The sequence below is a fragment of the Lepus europaeus genome, chromosome 20, assembly GCF_033115175.1.
Source record: "Lepus europaeus isolate LE1 chromosome 20, mLepTim1.pri, whole genome shotgun sequence".
In the NCBI taxonomy this organism is placed as follows: Eukaryota; Metazoa; Chordata; class Mammalia; order Lagomorpha; family Leporidae; genus Lepus; species Lepus europaeus.
This window is the reverse complement of record NC_084846.1, coordinates 49,463,055-49,482,731: the sequence shown is the minus strand read 5'-3', so window position 1 is coordinate 49,482,731 and position 19,677 is coordinate 49,463,055. Positions and strand designations below refer to the sequence as shown.

Here is a 19,677-nt window from a genome sequence, read left to right as displayed (position 1 = left end):
ATGATTTTAGAATTTAACAGGGTTATATTTACTCCTTTAAAATTTTCATTAGACTCTTCCTTGATCATAGCCATTGGTAAACTTAACTTCTATGTTTTGTATGGAACAGTTAAGCTCACCCAAGATTTTCATCTATTAGGTCCAGTTAATACTCCTAGACTTCTTTCTTTCTTTATTTTTTTTGACAGGCAGAGTGGACAGTGCGAAAGAGAGACAGAGAGAAAGGTCTTCCTTTTCGCCATTGGTTCACCCTCCAATGGCCGCCGCGGCCAGCATGCTGCGGCCGGCGCACCACGCTGATCCGATGGCAGGAGCCCGGTGCTTCTCCTGGTCTCCCATGGGGTGCAGGGCCCAAGCACTTGGGCTATCCTCCACTGCACTCCCAGGCCATAGCAGAGAGCTGGACTGGAAGAGGGGCAACCGGGACAGAATCCGGCGCCCCGACCGGGACTAGAACCCGGTGTGCCAGCGCCGCTAGGCGGAGGATTAGCCTAGTGAGCCGCGGCGCTGGCCTAGACTTCTTTATATTAACAATTTCTTAACCTTTAATGTCAATCAAGCCCTCATTTATGGATGTGGTAATTGTTCCTGCTTTGGATATTCCTGAACTGGCTAAATGTTTTAGGACAATTTACAGATTGCCAAATTTACCTCAGATTATGCTGCAAAGAAATAGGCTCATTGGTAGACTCTACAAATGTATTACTAACAGGCCATATATTGAGATGGGCGATTAATAAATTATGCTTATTCTTACCTAACTATGTGTCCTTCAGGCCAGCCTAGTCACCAACTTAATTTAGTAATATACAACCTACCCAGGTAGTAGCCTTAGGAATCAATGTATTAACTAAAGAATTTAAGCATTTGGTCTTTGTTCTTTACTTCTGTAATGATTGTCTGATATTTGGTTGATTGTTACATACAAACATATATATCTACTCCAATGCAAATCTGCAGAAACACAATATACACTTGTAAAGTGTATATAATGTGTATATAATGAAAAATTAATTTGGAGGAACATTAATCATATTATAAGGGATTTTGTTTTGAAATAATTGAACTTCTTTAAGTCACAAGCTGTCCTAGTCTATTTGAAATGCAATTTAATGTGCAAAATATAAATACATTTGGGTTTTCCAGAGTCAACCTACACAAAGCAGAGTACATTTTTTTTTTTTTTTTTTGACAGGCAGAGTAGACAGTGAGAGAGAGACAGAGAGAAAGGTCTTCCTTTGCCATTGGTTCACCCTCGAATGGCCACCGCGGCCGGCGTGCTGTGGCCGGCGCATCGCGCTGATCCAAAGGCAGGAGCCAGGTGCTTATCCTGGTCTCCCATGGGGTGCAGGGCCCAAGCACTTGGGCTATCCTTCACTGCACTCCCGGGCCACAGCAGAGAGCTGGCCTGGAAGAGGGGCAACCAGGACAGAATCCGGCACCCCGACCGGGACTAGACCCGGGGTGCTGGCGTCGCAGGCGGAGGATTAGCCTATTTAACCCCAGCGCCGGCCGCAGAATACATTTCTAATTTAGGTTTTGTGTATATGTATATTTATGGATGATTTATGAGGCTGACTAAAATTACATTTCTTTAAAAGTTGACCGATTTATTTTGTAACAAAGGAAATTGCTTCTGTGATGTGAAATGTGAATTATTATTAGCAAAAGGTAGTTCAAAGAGTAGAAGATAGTTGGCCCCACCAGCATGGTAAATTTTTTTGGCTTTTTTTTTTTTCTTTATAGGAGACACAGCAAATGAGCAAAGAAGTAAAACTTCAGGTATAGAATGTGATCCGCCTTTAGAGGTAAGTGAAAGACAGTAAGAGTTCTTTTGGGGTGAAACTGAATGAGTGGTCCGTATTCTTCAGTGATCACGTGCTCCTCTGACAACAGTGACTTCTCTCACTGTACAGACAGGTACTGTGACACCAAGAGGAGGAGATTTGTTGGAAGTCAGTGGAAGGCAGCACAGGGAGTGATGTCCCAAGTGCCACACTTTTCCTAGTGCTGGAGTTGGAAAATTTCTGTTAAAAATAGAGGGCAGAGTCCTTACATGAAAATGTTTAAACTATTTTTAATTGATTATGTTCTAATATATAAGCACACTTCAAAAAGTTTATTGAAAGTGGAATTAAAAGTTAATTTTGTTACACCCTCAAAAAATACATGCATATAAAGTGTCTTTAAAAAGTTTATAGACCATGCATATTATGAAAAAACTGTGCATGGATTTTAAAATTTTTGCACTGAAATAATCTTTATTTTTAATTCCGTTTTCCACAAACTTTCTGAGCTTTCTTGTATTTGAGTTGATAGACAGTATATGAGCCTATAGAGAAAGGTTTGAAAATAATGAATTCAATACTATATTCCCTTACTGTTTCTAGAATCAAAGTACTCTCCTTCTAAGTGTTCTGTAGCAAGACCAGAATATTTGTTGTTTTTCACATGAGAAAACTATTTGCTCCTTGAGGGTGCTTGACATTATAGTTAGGATGGCTACTTATATGTGCTATGTAGCAAGGTACTAACTGTACTTAATCACGGAAATTGTCTTTAAGACTTAAAAAGAATGTCAAAATTTAAGGGATATCCATGAATTTTGAAGCTCTTTGCATGGTGACACACTTCCACTCATATTCAGCTGGTAGCGTGGAAGGGTATTGCCGCATACAGCTAGTTCAGATGCCTGGCCTGTTTGGTTCACTGTGGTGTCCCCAGTGCCTAGCAGAGTATGCAGTGAATAAACATTAGTTAGATCAATAAATTGATGCAGCCTTGAGTTGTAAATAGAGGACAATATTTATCTTTAGAAGAGATATTTAACTTTCTATATTAGTACTTTTCACAATGAGCAAGTGTTTTAAAGTCAAGGAAACATCTCATTGGAAGACATGATAAAGGAAGTAAATTCATGAGGAGGAAAAAATATCATAAACATCTCTTATGAAACAATGCATTCATTCTTTCATTCATGTGTACAAAAAATATTTATTGAACACTGACTGTACTCAAGGTACCATGCAAGGTTCTGGGTACATGATGGTGAAAGAAGCATATATAAGGACAAAGAAAAACGCCTCACTTATAAACTGAAAGAATTTGATTTCTTTCATTTATTCAAACATGTAATGAGTGCTGATCAGGAGTAGTTGCATTTATGATAGGGAATAAAGATGGATATATTTGAAGTTTGAGAAATAACCATCAGGATTATCCCCCATGATTACTTGATTTTAAATGCTTAGTGCCTTAGTTCAAGCCATAAATACCATCAACTGGGCAGCTTATAATCAACAGAACATATTTCTCACAATTCTGGAGTCTAGAAAGCCTTGTCACATTTGATACCTGGAAAGGATCTGCTTTTTGCTTCATAGATGGTGCCTTGTTGCCATACTGTCACTTAATAAAGGAAGAACTCTGATCTTTTCAGGCCCCTATAAGGAAACACTAATCCCATTGTTGAAGGTTTGGGCTTCATGGCCTAGTCACCTCCAAAAGGCCAGGAGTTGGTATTTTTCAAAGTTGATTCATTGATGTAATTCCAAGATTGATTCTTAAAGAAAGAATTGTTTGATATTACGATCCTCAGAGATTTAAAACTAGATCATTATTGTGCTACTTTTGAATCTCTCCATTAATATAATAAATTATTAATCAATAAGGTTGGAGGTATATATGAGGGTACCTCAAGATGCTTGTGGTAAAATGGAATTAAATGTGTTTACTTTGGTGTAAAAATTTTGTAATCGATGCATAATTTTTTCAGAATATGCATTTTCCATGAACTCTTTGAAGGCCTCTCAAGTTTTGCTGCAGATAAGCGAAATAATCATTTATCTGAATCTTAAGCATCTAATGTGGAAACCACTACTCTTTTAAAAATCTCAGGACAAAAGTATTACTCCATATACCCCACTTTCTATATTCTACCTTGATGAGTCTTATCTAGTCTCAGGGCTTTAAATCTAGACCTCTCCGGTAGACTCCAGACTTTGTATCTGTATGGCCACATGATGCTTTATATCCAAGTTCTTAGACAACTCTTAGACAAGTTCTTAGACAACTAGTCTTTCCTCAACTGTAGAAGATCTACTGATTCCTGGCCCTGCTACCCTGATGCTTGTCTGTCCAGGCTTTCTTCATCTGTGCTTAATATTACTACCATATACCTAGTGCATTAGGACCCAAAGCCCTGAGGTACCTTGGCTTCTCTCTTTGCGTCAACACTCCGCCTCCCATCCATCAGCAAGTCCTGTCATCTGCACCTGTTTGTCTAGAATCTGGCTGCTTCTTGGCATTGTCACTTAGGAAGGCTAAGCCACCACTTCTGTGAGCACTCTCCGCCTCCACTGTTCAGACAGAAATCTGAGTCAAATGATAATCATATCACACTGAGGCTTAAGTCTGCTGCCTGCTCCCTGTCACTGGCCTAAATGCTGAGCTCCTTGCAGTGAGCCATGAGGGGCTCCATGCTCTCTCCAGTTTCGTTGTTCTGCAGGGCCCCAGTCCCCATCCCCATACACCAGCTCCCTTGCTGTCCCTTGGTGCTGTTCAGCTTGTTCCCAGCCCATCCTTCATGTTCGCTGTTTCTTCTTAAGCTTCACTTGACTCCCTCCTTATCATTCAAGAGTCACTTTTCACGACTACTAACCTCCTGCTAAAGCTTCCTTCTCCTGTCACCATCATATAACCCTGTTTTGTTTTCTCCATCCCATTTATCACTGTCTCTGGTTATTTTTTTGGCTCCTGTATGCTTCTTCTGACTAGAATGAAAACAGAATTGCTATACCTGGAGTACTTTTGGGTACACAGACAGTGCATAGTAACTATTTGTGAACTGGTCATCTAGATTTCATTTCATGCTGTCAATCTTCTGTCAAGTCAGAGGCTGAAATACCATTTTGGTCCATTCTCTCAGCACCTCCCCCCCCGCCATCAAATCTATCATCAAGTCCTATTGATTCTATCAGACATCTTCCAGATCTGTTTTTTGCCACCCCAATTTTGTCCTCAGCTGTTCACTAGACTGATAGTAGATGGGCAGTTTTTTCCCCAAATCCCTTTCTAAAAAAAAGAAAGCCAGATTTTCTTACTTGTATACCCCCAAAACTCCAACTCCAAACTCTATTCAAAATCATCCCCCTTAAGAACCCTTTTCTTGGGTCCGGCACTGTGGCATAGTAGGTTAAGCCTCTGCCTGCGTTACCAGCATCCCATATGGATGCCGTTGCCATTCCTAGCTGCTCCACTTCCAATCCAGCTCCCTGCTGATGACATGGGAAAGCAGAGGAGGATGGCCCAAGTGTTTGGGCCCCTGCTCCCACGTGGGAGACCTGGATGAAGCTCCTGGCTCCCGGCTTCAGATCAGCTCAGCTCCAGCAGTTGTGGCCATTTGGGGAGTGAAGCAGCAGATGGAAGACCTTTCTATCTCTCCCTCTATCTGTGGCTTTGCTTCTCAAATAAATAAATCTTAAAAAAAAAAAAAAAAAGGAAAACCCTTTTTCCAGCTCCAGAGATAACCCTAATGTTCTCTTACTATGTAGGTTCTCTTTCATGGCTTCATTATACTATGAATTCCTGGAAGGTGAAGACTATATCTTATTTGGCTTTATGGCCTCAGCAACTGTCATCCAGTTAGATACATGTGATGTTGATAAGTGTCCTATCAATGATTTCTGGATGAATAAGTGAATAAATATGTGATCCTCTTATGAGTAAATTATGTTTATTCCTTAAATTCTGTTTTGTTTATATGAGTAAATTCTGTTTATTGATTGTTGCTACATTCAAATTTAATTATATTCTATTTTCTGTTTGACATTTTAAACAGTTATATCTTCTCTCACTACAAAATTGTTATTCTTACATTTCTTTTTTTTTTAAGATTCATTTATTTATATGAAAGGCAGAGCTACAGAGAAGCAGAGGCAGAGAGAGAGAGGAGTCTTCCATCCTCTGATTCACTCCCCAAATGGCTGCAATGGCTGGAGCTGGGCCAGTTCGAAGCCAGGAGCTAGGAACTTCTTCCCAGTCCTTGGATGCAGGGGCCCAAGGACTTGGGGCATCTTCTACTGTCTTCCCAGGCCATAGCAGAGAGCTGGATTAGAAATGGAGCAGCTGGGATTTGAATTGGCACCCTTATGGGATGCCAGCACTTCAGGCAGCAGCTTTATATGCTACACCACAGTGCCAGCCTGATTCTTACATTTCTTATGAGTTACTTATAGAAAATTATTTTTAATTGATATTGTTTTGACACACTTAATATATTAGCAAGGAAAAGTTTAATAATTTTGTTAAGAAATTTTTAGTACTGTGCAAGAGAGATTGATTAATTCATTAGTTTAATGACCATACAACAGGTGTTGAAATATTTAAATAAGGATGTACTTGAAAATTAGTATAGTTTCTGGATACTTGAAGATAACATTTACAGGGTTGTGGTGCAGAGTTAAGTCAGTACTTGGGATGTCTGAGTCCTGGCTACTTTGCTTATGATCCAGTTTTCTACTAATGCGTTCTGAGGTCAGCAGATGATGGCTCACGTTCCTGAGTATTTACCACCCTTGTGAGAGACGTGGATGGAGTTCCAGGTTCCTGGTTTTGGCCTGGCCCATCTGGCTATAATGGACCTTTGGGGAGTGAACCAGCAGATGGAAGATCGATCTCTCTCTCTCTCTCTTTCTCTCTCTGCCTTTGAAATAGATGAAAATAAACAGTTTTGAAAAGATAAAATTTGTAGTTGCCAACCTATAACTTACATTTCTCAGCACCTTTTGGAGTAAATGGCTTTCAGAATACCAAAATAGAGGTTTACGTGAATTCAAATAAAGGAATGGTGTTGGATGTGGAAATGGGGAAGATAGCAAGATATTTTGTAAGATTTGTTGACTTATTTTCAGATGCAAGGATTCTCAGTGTATTTGTGAAAATTTAGAAAGTTCAATACATCACTATAATGTAAAGCATTTAATAAAAGGCCATTTATACTCCATAACTATAAAAATAACTAAGGGATTCAATGGAAGAAGAAATATTTTTTAGGAAGAGTTGAGAAAGATTTTCATGCATTACATAAGCCTTGAACCATGAATTTTTTTTTCTAGTTACTTTATACTTAATTTTATATAATTAAGTCCCTGGGAAATGAAATGTTTCATTAAGGACATTTAGAAATACAGAAGGAAATAATAATGTAAAAGTGGTTTATACACATGAATCTACATGATAGATAATAAACAGTTTAAAATTAAATGAATCTTCTACAGTACAGTTTTTTTTTTTTTTTTTTTGACAGGCAGAGTGGACAGTGAGAGAGAGACAGAGAGAAAGGTCTTCCTTTTGCCGTTGGTTCACCCTCCAGTGGCTGCCGTGGCCGGCGCACTGCGGCCGGCACACCGCACCAATCCAAAGGCAGGAGCCAGGTGCTTCTCCTGGTCTCCCATGGGGTGCAGGGCCCAAGCACTTGGGCCATCCTCCACTGCACTCCCGGGCCACAGCAGAGAGCTGGCCTGGAAGAGGGGCAACCGGGACAGAATCTGGTGCCCCGACCAGGACTAGAACTCGGTGTGCCGGCGCCGCTAGGTGGAGGATTAGCCTATTGAGCCGCGGCGCCGGCCTACAGTACAGTTTTAATGGCTGTTAAAAAATTTTGTTAAGTCATCTGTGGTATTTTTCCTTACATTTTATAGCCCATGTATATTTCTTTTTTAAAAGTTTTTATTTAATGAATGCATTTTTCCATAGATACAACTTTAGGAATATAGTGGTTCTTTCCCCCATACCCACCCTACCACCACAATTCTCTTCTCACCTCCCTCTCCCTCTCCCACCTCCTTCTTCATTATGGTTCATTTTTAGTTTGATCTTATATACAGAGGACCAACTGCAGGTTACCCATGTATATTTCACAACTATGTTCTCTACCCAAGTACATCTCTTGATATCATAGAAATTCTAACATGTAAACAGAGTAGAATTTGAAAAAGGTGACTTGGTTGGGCGTTGGATAGGTTTATGTTTACATAGTTGGATTATAAGATATTTGAAGTCACTTATACAAAAAGCATCATACTTAATGTCTGTGTTAAGTAATTAATGAAACTGCATTTCATGAAACTGAAAACCATACAGTGTTCGTTCCCCCCAAACAATCAAATTTTTAATTATTTCCTGAAGAGATTTGTATATTTGTCTCTTCTTCACTACCCTTCCTAAACTAGTTTAGGGTTTCTTTCAATAATGGCGTAAATCAGTAACTACTCCTGTACTTTACAGTTCCCTTTGAATGATCCTAAGGTATCATTACTTAAGGGAAGACTAACTTACAGAAACATCATTGATTTTTCTCAGTTGATACTTTTGTCTGTGTTTTGAGAGCCATTGGCAAGGCAAGTGTTTGCTGGTTAAGACACCTGTGTCCCCACTACTAGAGTGCCTGCTTCAGTTCCCAGCTCTGGCTCCTGACTCCAGCTTTGTGCTAATGCAGACCCTGGGAGGCAGTGGTCATGACTCAAGCAACCTTGTCACCCACTTAGAGACCTGAATTAAATTCCCAGCTTCCAGGTTCTATTTGGACCAGTTCTGCCTTTGAAGGGACTTGGGGAATGAATCAGTGGATGTGAGTGAGCTCCCCTCTCTTTTACTGTGTGTGCCTTTCACTAGCAAATAATAAATATTTTTTTAGTAAAGAGCCATTGGTGAATAATAGAATTCACCACGTTTTTGGTGTGTAGAGTAAGAGCTCCTGTAAACTTATGTTTGGGCTTATTAAAATGAGTCATTAGACTCTAGTACTCGAGAGGAAAACTTATAATTTGAACTAATTGTCCAATTAAAAGATTATCTTTATCGTTCTGTTCCTTCTTTTATTCTTATTGCCCTTCTGGGAGAATTTTGATAGTGAGCTGTAGTGGTAGTGCAGTTACTTATTGCCTTCTGCGAATCTGGGAGCCTGTTACTTATGACTCTGGGGATACACCCACAGCTGCAGAAGGGACCTGGTTCTGAGTTTCTGCCATTATGACCCATCTCTGAAGAGAATAAACATCGCAAGTAAGAAAGTTTTCATTTCCTCACAATTTGTAATCTTGGAAAGTGTTTTATAGCATGAAAATGAACCATGTTAGCTACTAATTTACTAGTGGACCTGTTCTTTTTGGTTTTGTAGGTATATTTTGGGAGTTGTGAATATATTTCAGTTTTTAGCATAACCCTGTCCAACTTTGGTGACTATAAATTTTAACCTAGTTTTAGCAGATATTTTTAGATTGCTTAAGTGTTTGCTGAACTTTAAATTTTTTATATTTGTAACTACAGACAAGATTTTTTTTTTAAATTTGCACTTATTTTTGGTTTCCAAGGCTGAGGAACGTTTTTATTTGCTTTATTATTTTTATTTACTTACTGGCCTGAAGATAACAAAATGCAAAAACAAGTCAATAAAAACTCCCCATAAAGCCATAATTACATTTGTGTATTTATCTTGAGTGATAACTAATTCACATATGCATATGGAGGCACATATAAAATGTAATAACTAACAGATGGTATAGCTGCAAAGTAGGATTTATAAAGATTATTATCAGCTGGTGGCTTGAGATATTCCTGTGGTTATACTGACAGAAGATGCAAAAATTATTTATAATAATAAACTGTGGCAATAATATCTACTCCCCCCAGCTTCTGTTAACCATAGTAGCTTAGTGCCTGTTTAATGTAAATATCTTAATGAAAACCTTAAACAGTATTATGGTCAATTTGTATTAGGAAATTTAATAGACAGCAGTTGCAAAAACAATAATTAAGGTAGTAGCAATAGCAACAAAAACATTTTGCTGAAATTGTTAAGAACATGCTATTAGAATCCACTTTTTCTTTTTAAAGATTTATTTTATCTATTTGAAAGAGTTACAATGAGAGGTAGAGACAGAGAATGAGAGAGAGAGAGAGAAAGTCTTCCATCTGCTGGTTCACTCCCCAAATGGCTGCAATGGCCAGAGCTGAGCTGACACAAAGTCAGGAGCCTGGAGCTTCCTCCAGGTGTCCCACGTGGGTGCAGGGGCCTGAGGACTTGGGCCATCCTCCACAGCTTTCCCAGACACATTAGCAGGGAGCTGGATTGGAAATGGAGCATCCTGGACTTGAACCAGCGCCCATATGGGATGTCAGTGCCGTAGGCGGGGCTTTAACCCACTGTATAACAGTGCCAGCCCCACCACACAGAATCCACTTTAAAGTAAAGTAAGGATTTGGGATATTTTGTTTTTGTTCATTCAGATGTGTTTTAAAGCGTGTGTTTCAATCATTTACACAGTGGTCGCATTTGAATTCAGTAGTGAAAAATGCTTGAATTCTTTTATTCTAGGTAGGTATGGAGTGGGTTACATGTGGAATCCATAGTTTAGTAATTTAAGGAACAAAAAATGATTTTTTAGTTTGATTCATTTTAAAAGACTATTTTAAATTGACAAATAGCAATTGGATAAATTTTTGAGGTAGAGTGTGATGTTTCCATATGTTTAAAATACAGAATGATTAAATCAGGTTAATTAACAGCTCATGTACTTTATTTTTTGGTGAAAACATTTAAAATCTATTTTAGTGATTTTGAAAAACATAATGCATTATTGTGTTTTTTATTGCCTTTCTGTGTATTAGATTTCTTAAGCTTATTCCTTCTGTGTAATTGAAACTTTTTATTCTTTGGTCAGCATCTCCCCTTTCCTTCATCACCCTACTTCCCCCAGCCTAAAAGTTAATTTTTTGGAAAAGATATACATATATATAGAAATATGTTCACATTTCTTCTGATGTGTTTTCCTACTTCCCTTCTGCCTTTCCACAGAGCTATATGAACCTTCAAGTAGTTATTAAAATGATGAAAATGTCCTTTAGCTTTTGTGAGTTCTACATGATATAGACATTGGTTAATATTCCTCAAAGATGAAAAAAAGATTATCCCATTAAAAGCTGGATTCTGGTTTTGGAAAGAATTGCATGATATAGGGGGAAGGGGGCTAGAGGGGATGAATCTAAAGAGTAATTTCAATATAGCAAATGTTCATTTACTGGATGCCAAGATTTGCATTTTCTCAAGATTTTTTTTAACATAGCATGCTATGTGAGTATATGAATGTAAAGTGTTGGGAGTACAAAGTGATTATGAACCTGTTTGTTCTCACAAGATAATCTGCAGTCCAAATACAGATATAATACATATTGATATTGAAGAAAGTTTAAATTGCTATAACCATTTTTGGAAAGCATTTTGGCAATAAGTATTTTAAGAGCCAGAAAGAAGTTAATATACATTGACAGGAATTCCAGTTTTAGGATTCTATTCTAAGAAAGTAATCTTTTAAATTCATCAGTTTTATGTGCAAAAAGATGGCATATGCACTCAGTAGAATACTTTTTGCTTTTTTTAAAAGATTTATTTATTTATTTATTTGAAAGTCAGAGTTACACAGAGAGAGAGAAGGAGAAGCGGAGAGAGATACCTTCCATCTGCTGGTTCACTCCCCAATTGGCCGCCATGGCTGGAACTGCGCCGATCCAAAGCCAGGATTCAGGAGTTTGCTCTGGAGTCTCCCACACAGGTGCAGGGGCCCAAGGACTTGGACCATCCTCCACTGCTTTCCCAGGCCACAGCAGAGAGCTGGATGGGAAGTGGAGCAGCTGGGACTCAAACCAGTACCCATATGGGATGCCGGCATTGCAGGCAGCGGCTTTACTCACTAAGCCCCAGTGCTGGCCCCTACTTTCTGCTTTTATAAAAATAACATTGATGATGAGTTGTCAATAAAATGATACTTGGTTTTTAAAAAATATTTATTTTATTCATTATTTGAAAGTCAGAGTTACACAAGAGAGAAGAGAGGCAGAGAGAGAGAGAGAGGTCTTCCATCCACTAGTTCACTCCTCAATTGGCTGCAATGGCCAGAGCTGTGCCCATCTGAAGCCAGGAGCTTCTTTCAGGTCTCCCACGCAGGTGCAGGGGCTCAAGGACTTGGGCCATCCTCCACTGCTTTCCCAGGCCATAGCAGAGAGCTGGATAGGAAGTGGAGCAGCCGGGTCTTGATCTGGCGCCCACAGGGGATGCCGGCCATTCAGGCCAGGGTGTTAACCCACTGCATCACAGTGCAGGCCCTGATACTTGGTTTTGATAATTTGTCTTAAAACATATACAAAATTATATATAGGATTATAGTATGATTGCTGCTATGTAAAATTATGCAGAAAAAGATGATTGATTGCTGTACAGAAAAATCATAAAGAGTAGTTGTGTTTGGGATGATAGATTTAGAAGATCAGTCATTCTTTCGAGTGTTCTGGTCTTCTAATCTGTCTATGATGAAAGTGTTTTTGCCTCAAAGAAGAACTATTTTATATGGAACAATGGGACAGTCAAATCTATTGAGGATGATATTTAAGAAGATAACTTGACACTTTCTTGTCGTGCTCATTTTGGTTTAAGGTCTCTTAATTAGTTCATCACAGAGTACTACATCTGATCACTATTTGTCAAAACATCTGTCCCCTGTCACCCAGGGACCTTTCCAGCAGCAAGAGGAGTGAAGTCACTTGGAATTTATTCTTCATGTCAAATTGGGAAATCACATAGCAAAACTTTTTTCATTAGTCAGGCTGTCAATGTCATTATATTGCTTATAAAGAACATATGTGTCTAACAGAAAAGTTTGTGGGCTACTGATTGGAACATGTATGTCTTTAAAAATCTCACTTCTTCTGTTTTATCTAATAATGCTGAGACTCTTAACTTGAAGATCTTAATTTTGCCTTATTATAATTATTTTATGGAAATGAAATTTTATCAAAACAATGTCCAAATCTTTACTCCTTCTTTGTTTCTTCTAAAATAAAACACCTCAAATCTCTGATTTCTTTGAGAAGTGAAGTGCAGTTAGATTATTACATAGTCTGTCATTTAAATGGTAAATTTAATTCTTTGATCTGTTTGTCCTCTTATGCACGATCGCTTCTGGGAATAAAATTCTGTAGAATGGATTTCTCCAACATTTATTTTCATCTGAGTTGCTGGACTAAAGAAATTGAACTCCACTGCTTACCGTGCATGTGACTTACGACATGTTGCTAAGCTTCTCTTCAATTTCAACTTGTAGTCTATGAGTGAGGGGGATTAGATGTCTTGTTTGAGATTGTTCCATCCCCAGAAGTTACGGCTGTTTACTTTTTTTGGAAAGCAAACTGGGATTTGCCAGCAAATGCCAACCTTTATGCTACTGCCTTGTAGAGGGGGGGTGAAGACTGGGGGAGGGTGCAGGGAAGGGGAGCCAGGGCTCTGTTGCATAATGAAGACATTCTAGGCATTGATTAATCAAGCTTTATGTTTTTGGGGAAGAAATAGTGCAACAGTACTGGCAGTAGATTGTCAGATTGCAAAAATCACTTCAGAGATCCTTGCTATGGCTGGTAAACTGTCTTCATTTGAAATGGTCTGTGCAGCATAGGTAAAGAACAATGAACAACATTCACTTTATAATTATTTAAGTGTATAGGCTCTAGACTTTCATGTTTGGCTTCAGTTCAGCATATGTTATTTTCCCAAAACATTACTCAGCTGAATTAACCTAAGACTTTTCTATCAAATTTTCTAAAAGTCTTTCTGTAACTTCATATTTGTACATTTTTGTAACTACTACTTCTGTGTCCTAATTTCAGTTTTGCTGGAAAACTTATAATTGAAAGCTAATAATTCTGGTGCTTTTTTCTGGCTTCTATTGGGGTTAACTAGCAGTCTGAAACATAATATTCATTCATCCCAGCCAGTAGGCCAAACCATGTGAGGTGTATGAGAGCTGCCCCTGTTCCCATCCAAAATGCACATATGGTGTGGGCAAGCCGGTAATGTGAGTTTTACGCAATGTTTCTGTTCGTGTACACAGTCTGTTGCTGAGCGCCAATTAGTCCCTGCCAGAAACCCGCTAACCTGCTGCTTTTGTAGCTCTGCCTGATGAAGCTAGTTAGCTTAAAATGACCACGGTGATATTTATTTAACTCTAGCAATTTTAGTTTGTTAAAGTTAAATATCTGTGACTGCCTACCTCATCTGTTGATTGATTGCAGTTTGAATCCAAGAACTAGAACCTCATTACTGCATTGAGTGACGTTATATTGGATCCAATCTTGTATTAATTATATATGTTTAGAAGACAAAATCAAAATGTGAAAATACTTTTTGTTTACTACATCTAGTTTTATGTATCTGATTTACAAAGCAGTATTTTAAAATCATATAGGATATTTTTTTGTTTATATTTTGGTTGTCACCTTGTCATTATTTCTAGTTTTCACTTTTGTAGGTTTAAAATAATCACAAAATCAGCAGGGTGAGAAGTCCATGTTGAGAGAACAACTGTTCTGTATTTCCCACAGCCATCTTTTTTCTAATCCCCTATTTTTTAATTAGTGGCAAATGGTCCTTGTTTTGTCCACCTTTGGTTCACATTATAGTCTAATACTTGAGACCATGTAGGGGTTTTCAGTTAAAGTACAACCCTATTTATGGTGTCTTCACACAACTAGAGATTCCTTCTACAGGATAAACTTCATCTGAATCTTCAGGCAATGGAAAAGTAGCAAGGAGGTATGTACCTGGTCTAACTGACGTTGTCTGAGTAGTCAGCTTTGTACCTTACTGAGAATTTTCTTTGTGCATCAGCATTGAGTACATAGAAAAAAACTTATTATAGTGATATTCAGCTAAATTTACATTGAATTTATGTTTCTTTCCAGACCTAACAGGTTCCATTTCTTACTCTGTGTCAGGCTTTGTTTGTTTCCGTTGAACTGTTTATCCTTACTACCCTGTTCAAAAATTGAGAATAATTCTCAACTGCGTAAGGACCATTACTCTTAGGATTTCATATGCTTAGAATCATGCCTTCCACATATCAACTTTTAATTAAGAAATTATTATGGATGTGAATTTATAAGTTTTCTCTAATATCAGTTATATAACAGATATATGTACAAGAACCTCCTAACATAAAAGCTAAAAGCCATAATTTTGTTTTTAAGTAATAACCCACGTTTTCTCTGCCTTTTTATGCCACACTAATAGGAAGAAAAGACTTGCATTAAGTGTGCAGAGAAGCAGAGTGATAGTGGACTGAAAAGCCATATCCATAATAACAAAAATAAAATGCCATGATAATACTGTCAGAACTTTTTAAATGAAAAGAATCAGTAAACTGTTGCATAACCCTACTCCTTAGGTTGCTTTCTGTTGGAGAATATTTGCATTGAACAAATAAAATATTTGCATGAACAAATTAAAACATGCAGTTTGTTTGTTCACCACGATGTTCTGAGATCTACTCTTCATTTAAACCTCCCCATCAGAGAGCTGAATACTTGTGCCTCATTGCCTTGGTCCTGCACAGGTGGCCTCCTCTGACCTGTTTTCAGTTTGGTTGAATAACTGTGAGAAACTATTGTGTAGGACACACTCTGACGTTTATTACAGAAGCATTACCAAGACACAGTACAGCACATTGCATTATTCCTCTTTGTGAGGCTTGCTTAGAACTTCTGATTTCTATGGTTTTTATGCTAACTGAAAATAAGTAGTCTCCTCTTCTCATGGCCATTGTGATTTTTCTACCTGTTTTTTTTTTCCATTTTTATTTGGCCAGAAGGAAGCTCAGATCCATATTTACAACTGAGTTATAGAAGTCACATAGAACTCTTATGGACTATGTATCTGCGTATTTGATTTTCCTCCTACCTGATGCTCTTGTTCATTTTTCCAGGACTTACTGTGAATCTTCTTAGTTGCTTCAGATCCATTTTGTAGAGAAAAGGGTTAAAATATGTACATATTACTTAAAATAAATTTTTATTTAAAGGATATTTTTATTCTAATAGGTTTTATAAATTGGGAGTTAAATGCATCACCCCCAATTTCAATCTCTTTTTGCTCTTCTTTTGAAAAAGTCATGTGAGGGGCAGGCGTTTGGCCCAGCAGTTAAGATGCCACTTGGGACACCTGAATCCCATATCAAAGTGCCTGATTCAAGTCTTGCTTCCTCTGCTTCCAATCCAGTTTCCTGCTAATGTTCAGCCAGGGAAGCAGAAGTTGATGGCTCAAGTAGTTGGGTCCCTGCCACCCACCTGGAAGGCCTAGATGAAGGTTTGGACTCCTTAGCTTCAGCCTGGCCCAGCCCAAGCTTTTGGAGGCATTTAGGAAGATGTCTCTTTGCCTTTTCAATAAAATGAAAAAATAAATAAAATTTATTAATCAAAAGTCATATAAGATAAAATAATATGAAGGGTTTTTGCTGTGAGAGTATGTGTGACTTTGGGCCCCTTACTTACCTCTATTTCTTTGGTGCAACATGAAAGTTTGCCTGCATATTCCTTCCAGTCTCATATGATTTCTTCAGGGTCTTTATTGACTGGAGGATTCAGGTGAAAAGGGTCACCTGTCTGAGTCATCTGCTTGGGCTAGCTGCCCTCAGGCAGGGTGTGCCCCACACATTTGCAGCTCTCACTAGTTGATACATCAACTACTTCCTGGTTTTCCTTCTATGGACACTGTTCTTTTCATGGTCTAGATATAGCAGTGTCCCCTCCTATATGTGGGAGATGCATTCCCAGTGGACACCTGAAACAGCAGATTTACAAAGCCTCTCTCTTTCTCTCCACCCATCTCCATCTCCATGTATGTGTGTGTAGTATGTGTCTGTATTTTTCCTGCATATGCATATCTATAATAAAGAACATTTATAAATTAGTTACATTAAGAGACTAACAATAGTAAGTAATAGTAAAATCAAATACTGGGGCCGGCACCATGGCTCACTTGGTTAATCTTCCACCTGCAGCGCCAGCATCCCATATGGGTGCCGGTTCTAGTCCCGGTTGCGCCTCTTCCAGTCCAGCTGTCTGCTGTGTCCCAAGTGATTGGGCCTCTACACCCGCATGGGAGACCAGAAAGAAGCACCTGGCTCCTGGCTTCGGATCGGCACAGCGCGGCCATAGCAGACATTTGGAGAGTGAACCAATGGAAGGAAGACCTTTCTCTCTGTCTCTTTCTCTCACTGTCTATAACTCTACCTGTCAAATAAAAAAATAAAAATAAATAAATTAAATAAAATAAAGTACTTAGAATATGCTATAATAAAAGCTATTTAAAGCTTGTGAAATACTTATTTCTGGAAATTTTCACTTAGTAATTCTGGACAGCAGTTGGGTAACTGAGAAATGTAAATCTGTGCCTAAAGGGGGACTACTGTATTTATTTTAGGTGAGTTACCAGTTGGATTTTAGTTGTCAGTACAGGAAATATAGAAAAAGTGGCTACCTAATTTAGAGATATTGGAGTAATGATGATTCCTCACCGTAGCAGATCCACAGAACACACACTGTAGCATGAAGAAGGCAAGATTCGGGCTCCAATTGTGTCTGATAACAAAGTAGTTGGACTTTAGAACTTAATGTTCTTTTGCTATAAAATGGGAATGGCAATACATATATAATATTGCTGTAAGAATTATGTGAATCAATATGTATTATTTATATACCTGTTTACACAGAATCTGATATATACTGGACACTTAGTTTCTTTTAAAATTGTAAGGAAATTATGCTTGATTGCTTGAAAAATCATACAATGTAAGATGGAAAGCATTAATTTAGATAGGAATTGTGCTCATCTGAGAGTTAGAGACTTTGATGCACAGTGCTTTAACTTGGGGCTTTATTTTTCCCTAAGAAAAATGGTGAGCAGTCTGGTGGCGGGCAATTAAAGAATTGATTCAGAAGTTCAGGAATGTCCAGGCCCAGGTCCTATGAATCTCTTTTCCTTATAGCTACAAGTTATTGAACCTCCAGTCATCACAACTATTTTTCCAGGAAGCTGAAGGGGGGAAAACAGCAAAGAAAAGTTCCTAGGTCTGAAAACCTGCACAGATCTCTAACAGAGTTTGAACAGCCATACTGTATTGCATGGCCACACCCAGTGGCAAGGTGACCTGGGAAATGTTTTTAGTACTTTGTAAACACTAAGAAAATCAGAATGTGAGGGAGAATGAATATTGGGTAGACAGCAAGTAATCTCTGAAATAGCTATGAATCTGTTTTGCTTTTTGAAGCATTTTCTCCAATAGTAAACATCCATGTAGAGTGGAGGACAAATCAAGAAACGTACCCATCATTGGTAATGGCTACATTCTCTTTGGAGGCAGGAATTCTAACATATCTTAAACATAAACTTTCCACTAAGAATTTGTTCGTGTAATTTCTCTCCCTTTCCTGGAGAGCTTTCTTTATTCCATATTCAGTTAACAAATTCATCTTCATCCTTCAAACCTCTGCCCAAGTACCTTTCATCTTTGATGCCATCTTTGCCTCCCTTAGACACAGTAGAGTCCTCTCTTCAGTTCCCTTAGTACTTTGTACGTGACTCTGTCCTGCTTTCTTATATCCTGCCCCGGAGCATCCTGAAGCCAATCCGGGTTGGCTCATCACTGGTTCTTGTGCCTACCACTGTGCATGGTGTGTATCAGCCACTCCATAAGTGTTTAATGTCTGCCGGCTATCTTAGATTAGACCAAAGACAGAATAACTTGTTTAGTTCTTGCAGCCCAGAAGAAGTCTAACTTTGGATAAGTTACTTAATTTTAAATGCTAGAGTAATGGGAATATATTTGTAAAGTTGCTTCATCTACTTGAACTGAATTGTTCTCCCAAGGTTCTTGACAGGTTTTTTTTGTTTTTTGTTTTTTTTTTTTTGTTTTTTTTTTTTTTAGTTTTCCAATCCATTTTTAATCATTCTCATTATGCTAGCTGATTGATAATGCTTACTCCCAAATCCTAAAGTGACTCTTACTCTCTTGTACAGTTTAACCTGCCACACTGATTTTGTATTGATTAGGTGTTAGGCCATTCCTTAAACCCAGTTGTGTTTTGGATTTTTTTCTCCATTCTTGATTATTGTGGCATCTGTTCTTGACTGAAACACATTTTACATGTTATTTTTAAATAAATCAAATGGTTTTTTTTTCTTTTTAAGCATTGATTTCTAATGGTCACTTTGTATGTGTTTTGTCCCCAGATAGCAGGATTTTCTTGCCCAAAAACAAGAAAGTTGACCATAGTTGAACTGTAGGATTGAAGGTTACAACTGTGTGTTTTAGGGGTAATTGTCACTCACACAAATTTTAGGGCATCACAGGACTAACCATCAATTAGCCAAATGAATCAATTAACCATGCCACCATCTTTTTCAATCAAGTGTTAAGGAGTCAGTAATTCAGAAAGATGGTTATCCAGAGGGTATAAGGCCTGAGGATGGTATGAGAATTACAGATTATATTGTGAATAAATTACAGATTAAACCATGATGATGTAGAAGTGATTTCATTTTTCTGACATGTTTAACTATACTGATCTCATTGTAATTGCTTGGGTATTTTATATTAAGAGCTTTTTGGATATTTAGTGTATTAACTTTTTGGTTTTGTACTTTTTGCTTGAAAGGGTCAGTCAATTCAGAACCCAAACTTAAAATTGAAATTTCCTAACAACAAATGAAGAGGAAAACATGAACTAGCATTCACTTTTTAAAAAATTCTATATCTTTTAAAATTTGAATATTCATATTTCAGGATTAAATCTGAC

At 38.0% G+C, this 19,677-nt stretch overlaps 1 protein-coding gene across 1 annotated transcript in view; it reads left to right on the top strand.

Annotated features, from left to right (window-relative positions):
- Positions 1–19,677, top strand: part of UMAD1 (UBAP1-MVB12-associated (UMA) domain containing 1) — a 204,758-nt gene that overhangs the window by 147,458 nt on the left and 37,623 nt on the right. Inside the window, exon 3 of the mRNA XM_062178306.1 lies at positions 1,747–1,808. Coding sequence (XP_062034290.1) covers positions 1,747–1,808 — 62 coding nt within the window. The remainder of the gene's footprint in view (positions 1–1,746; positions 1,809–19,677) is intronic.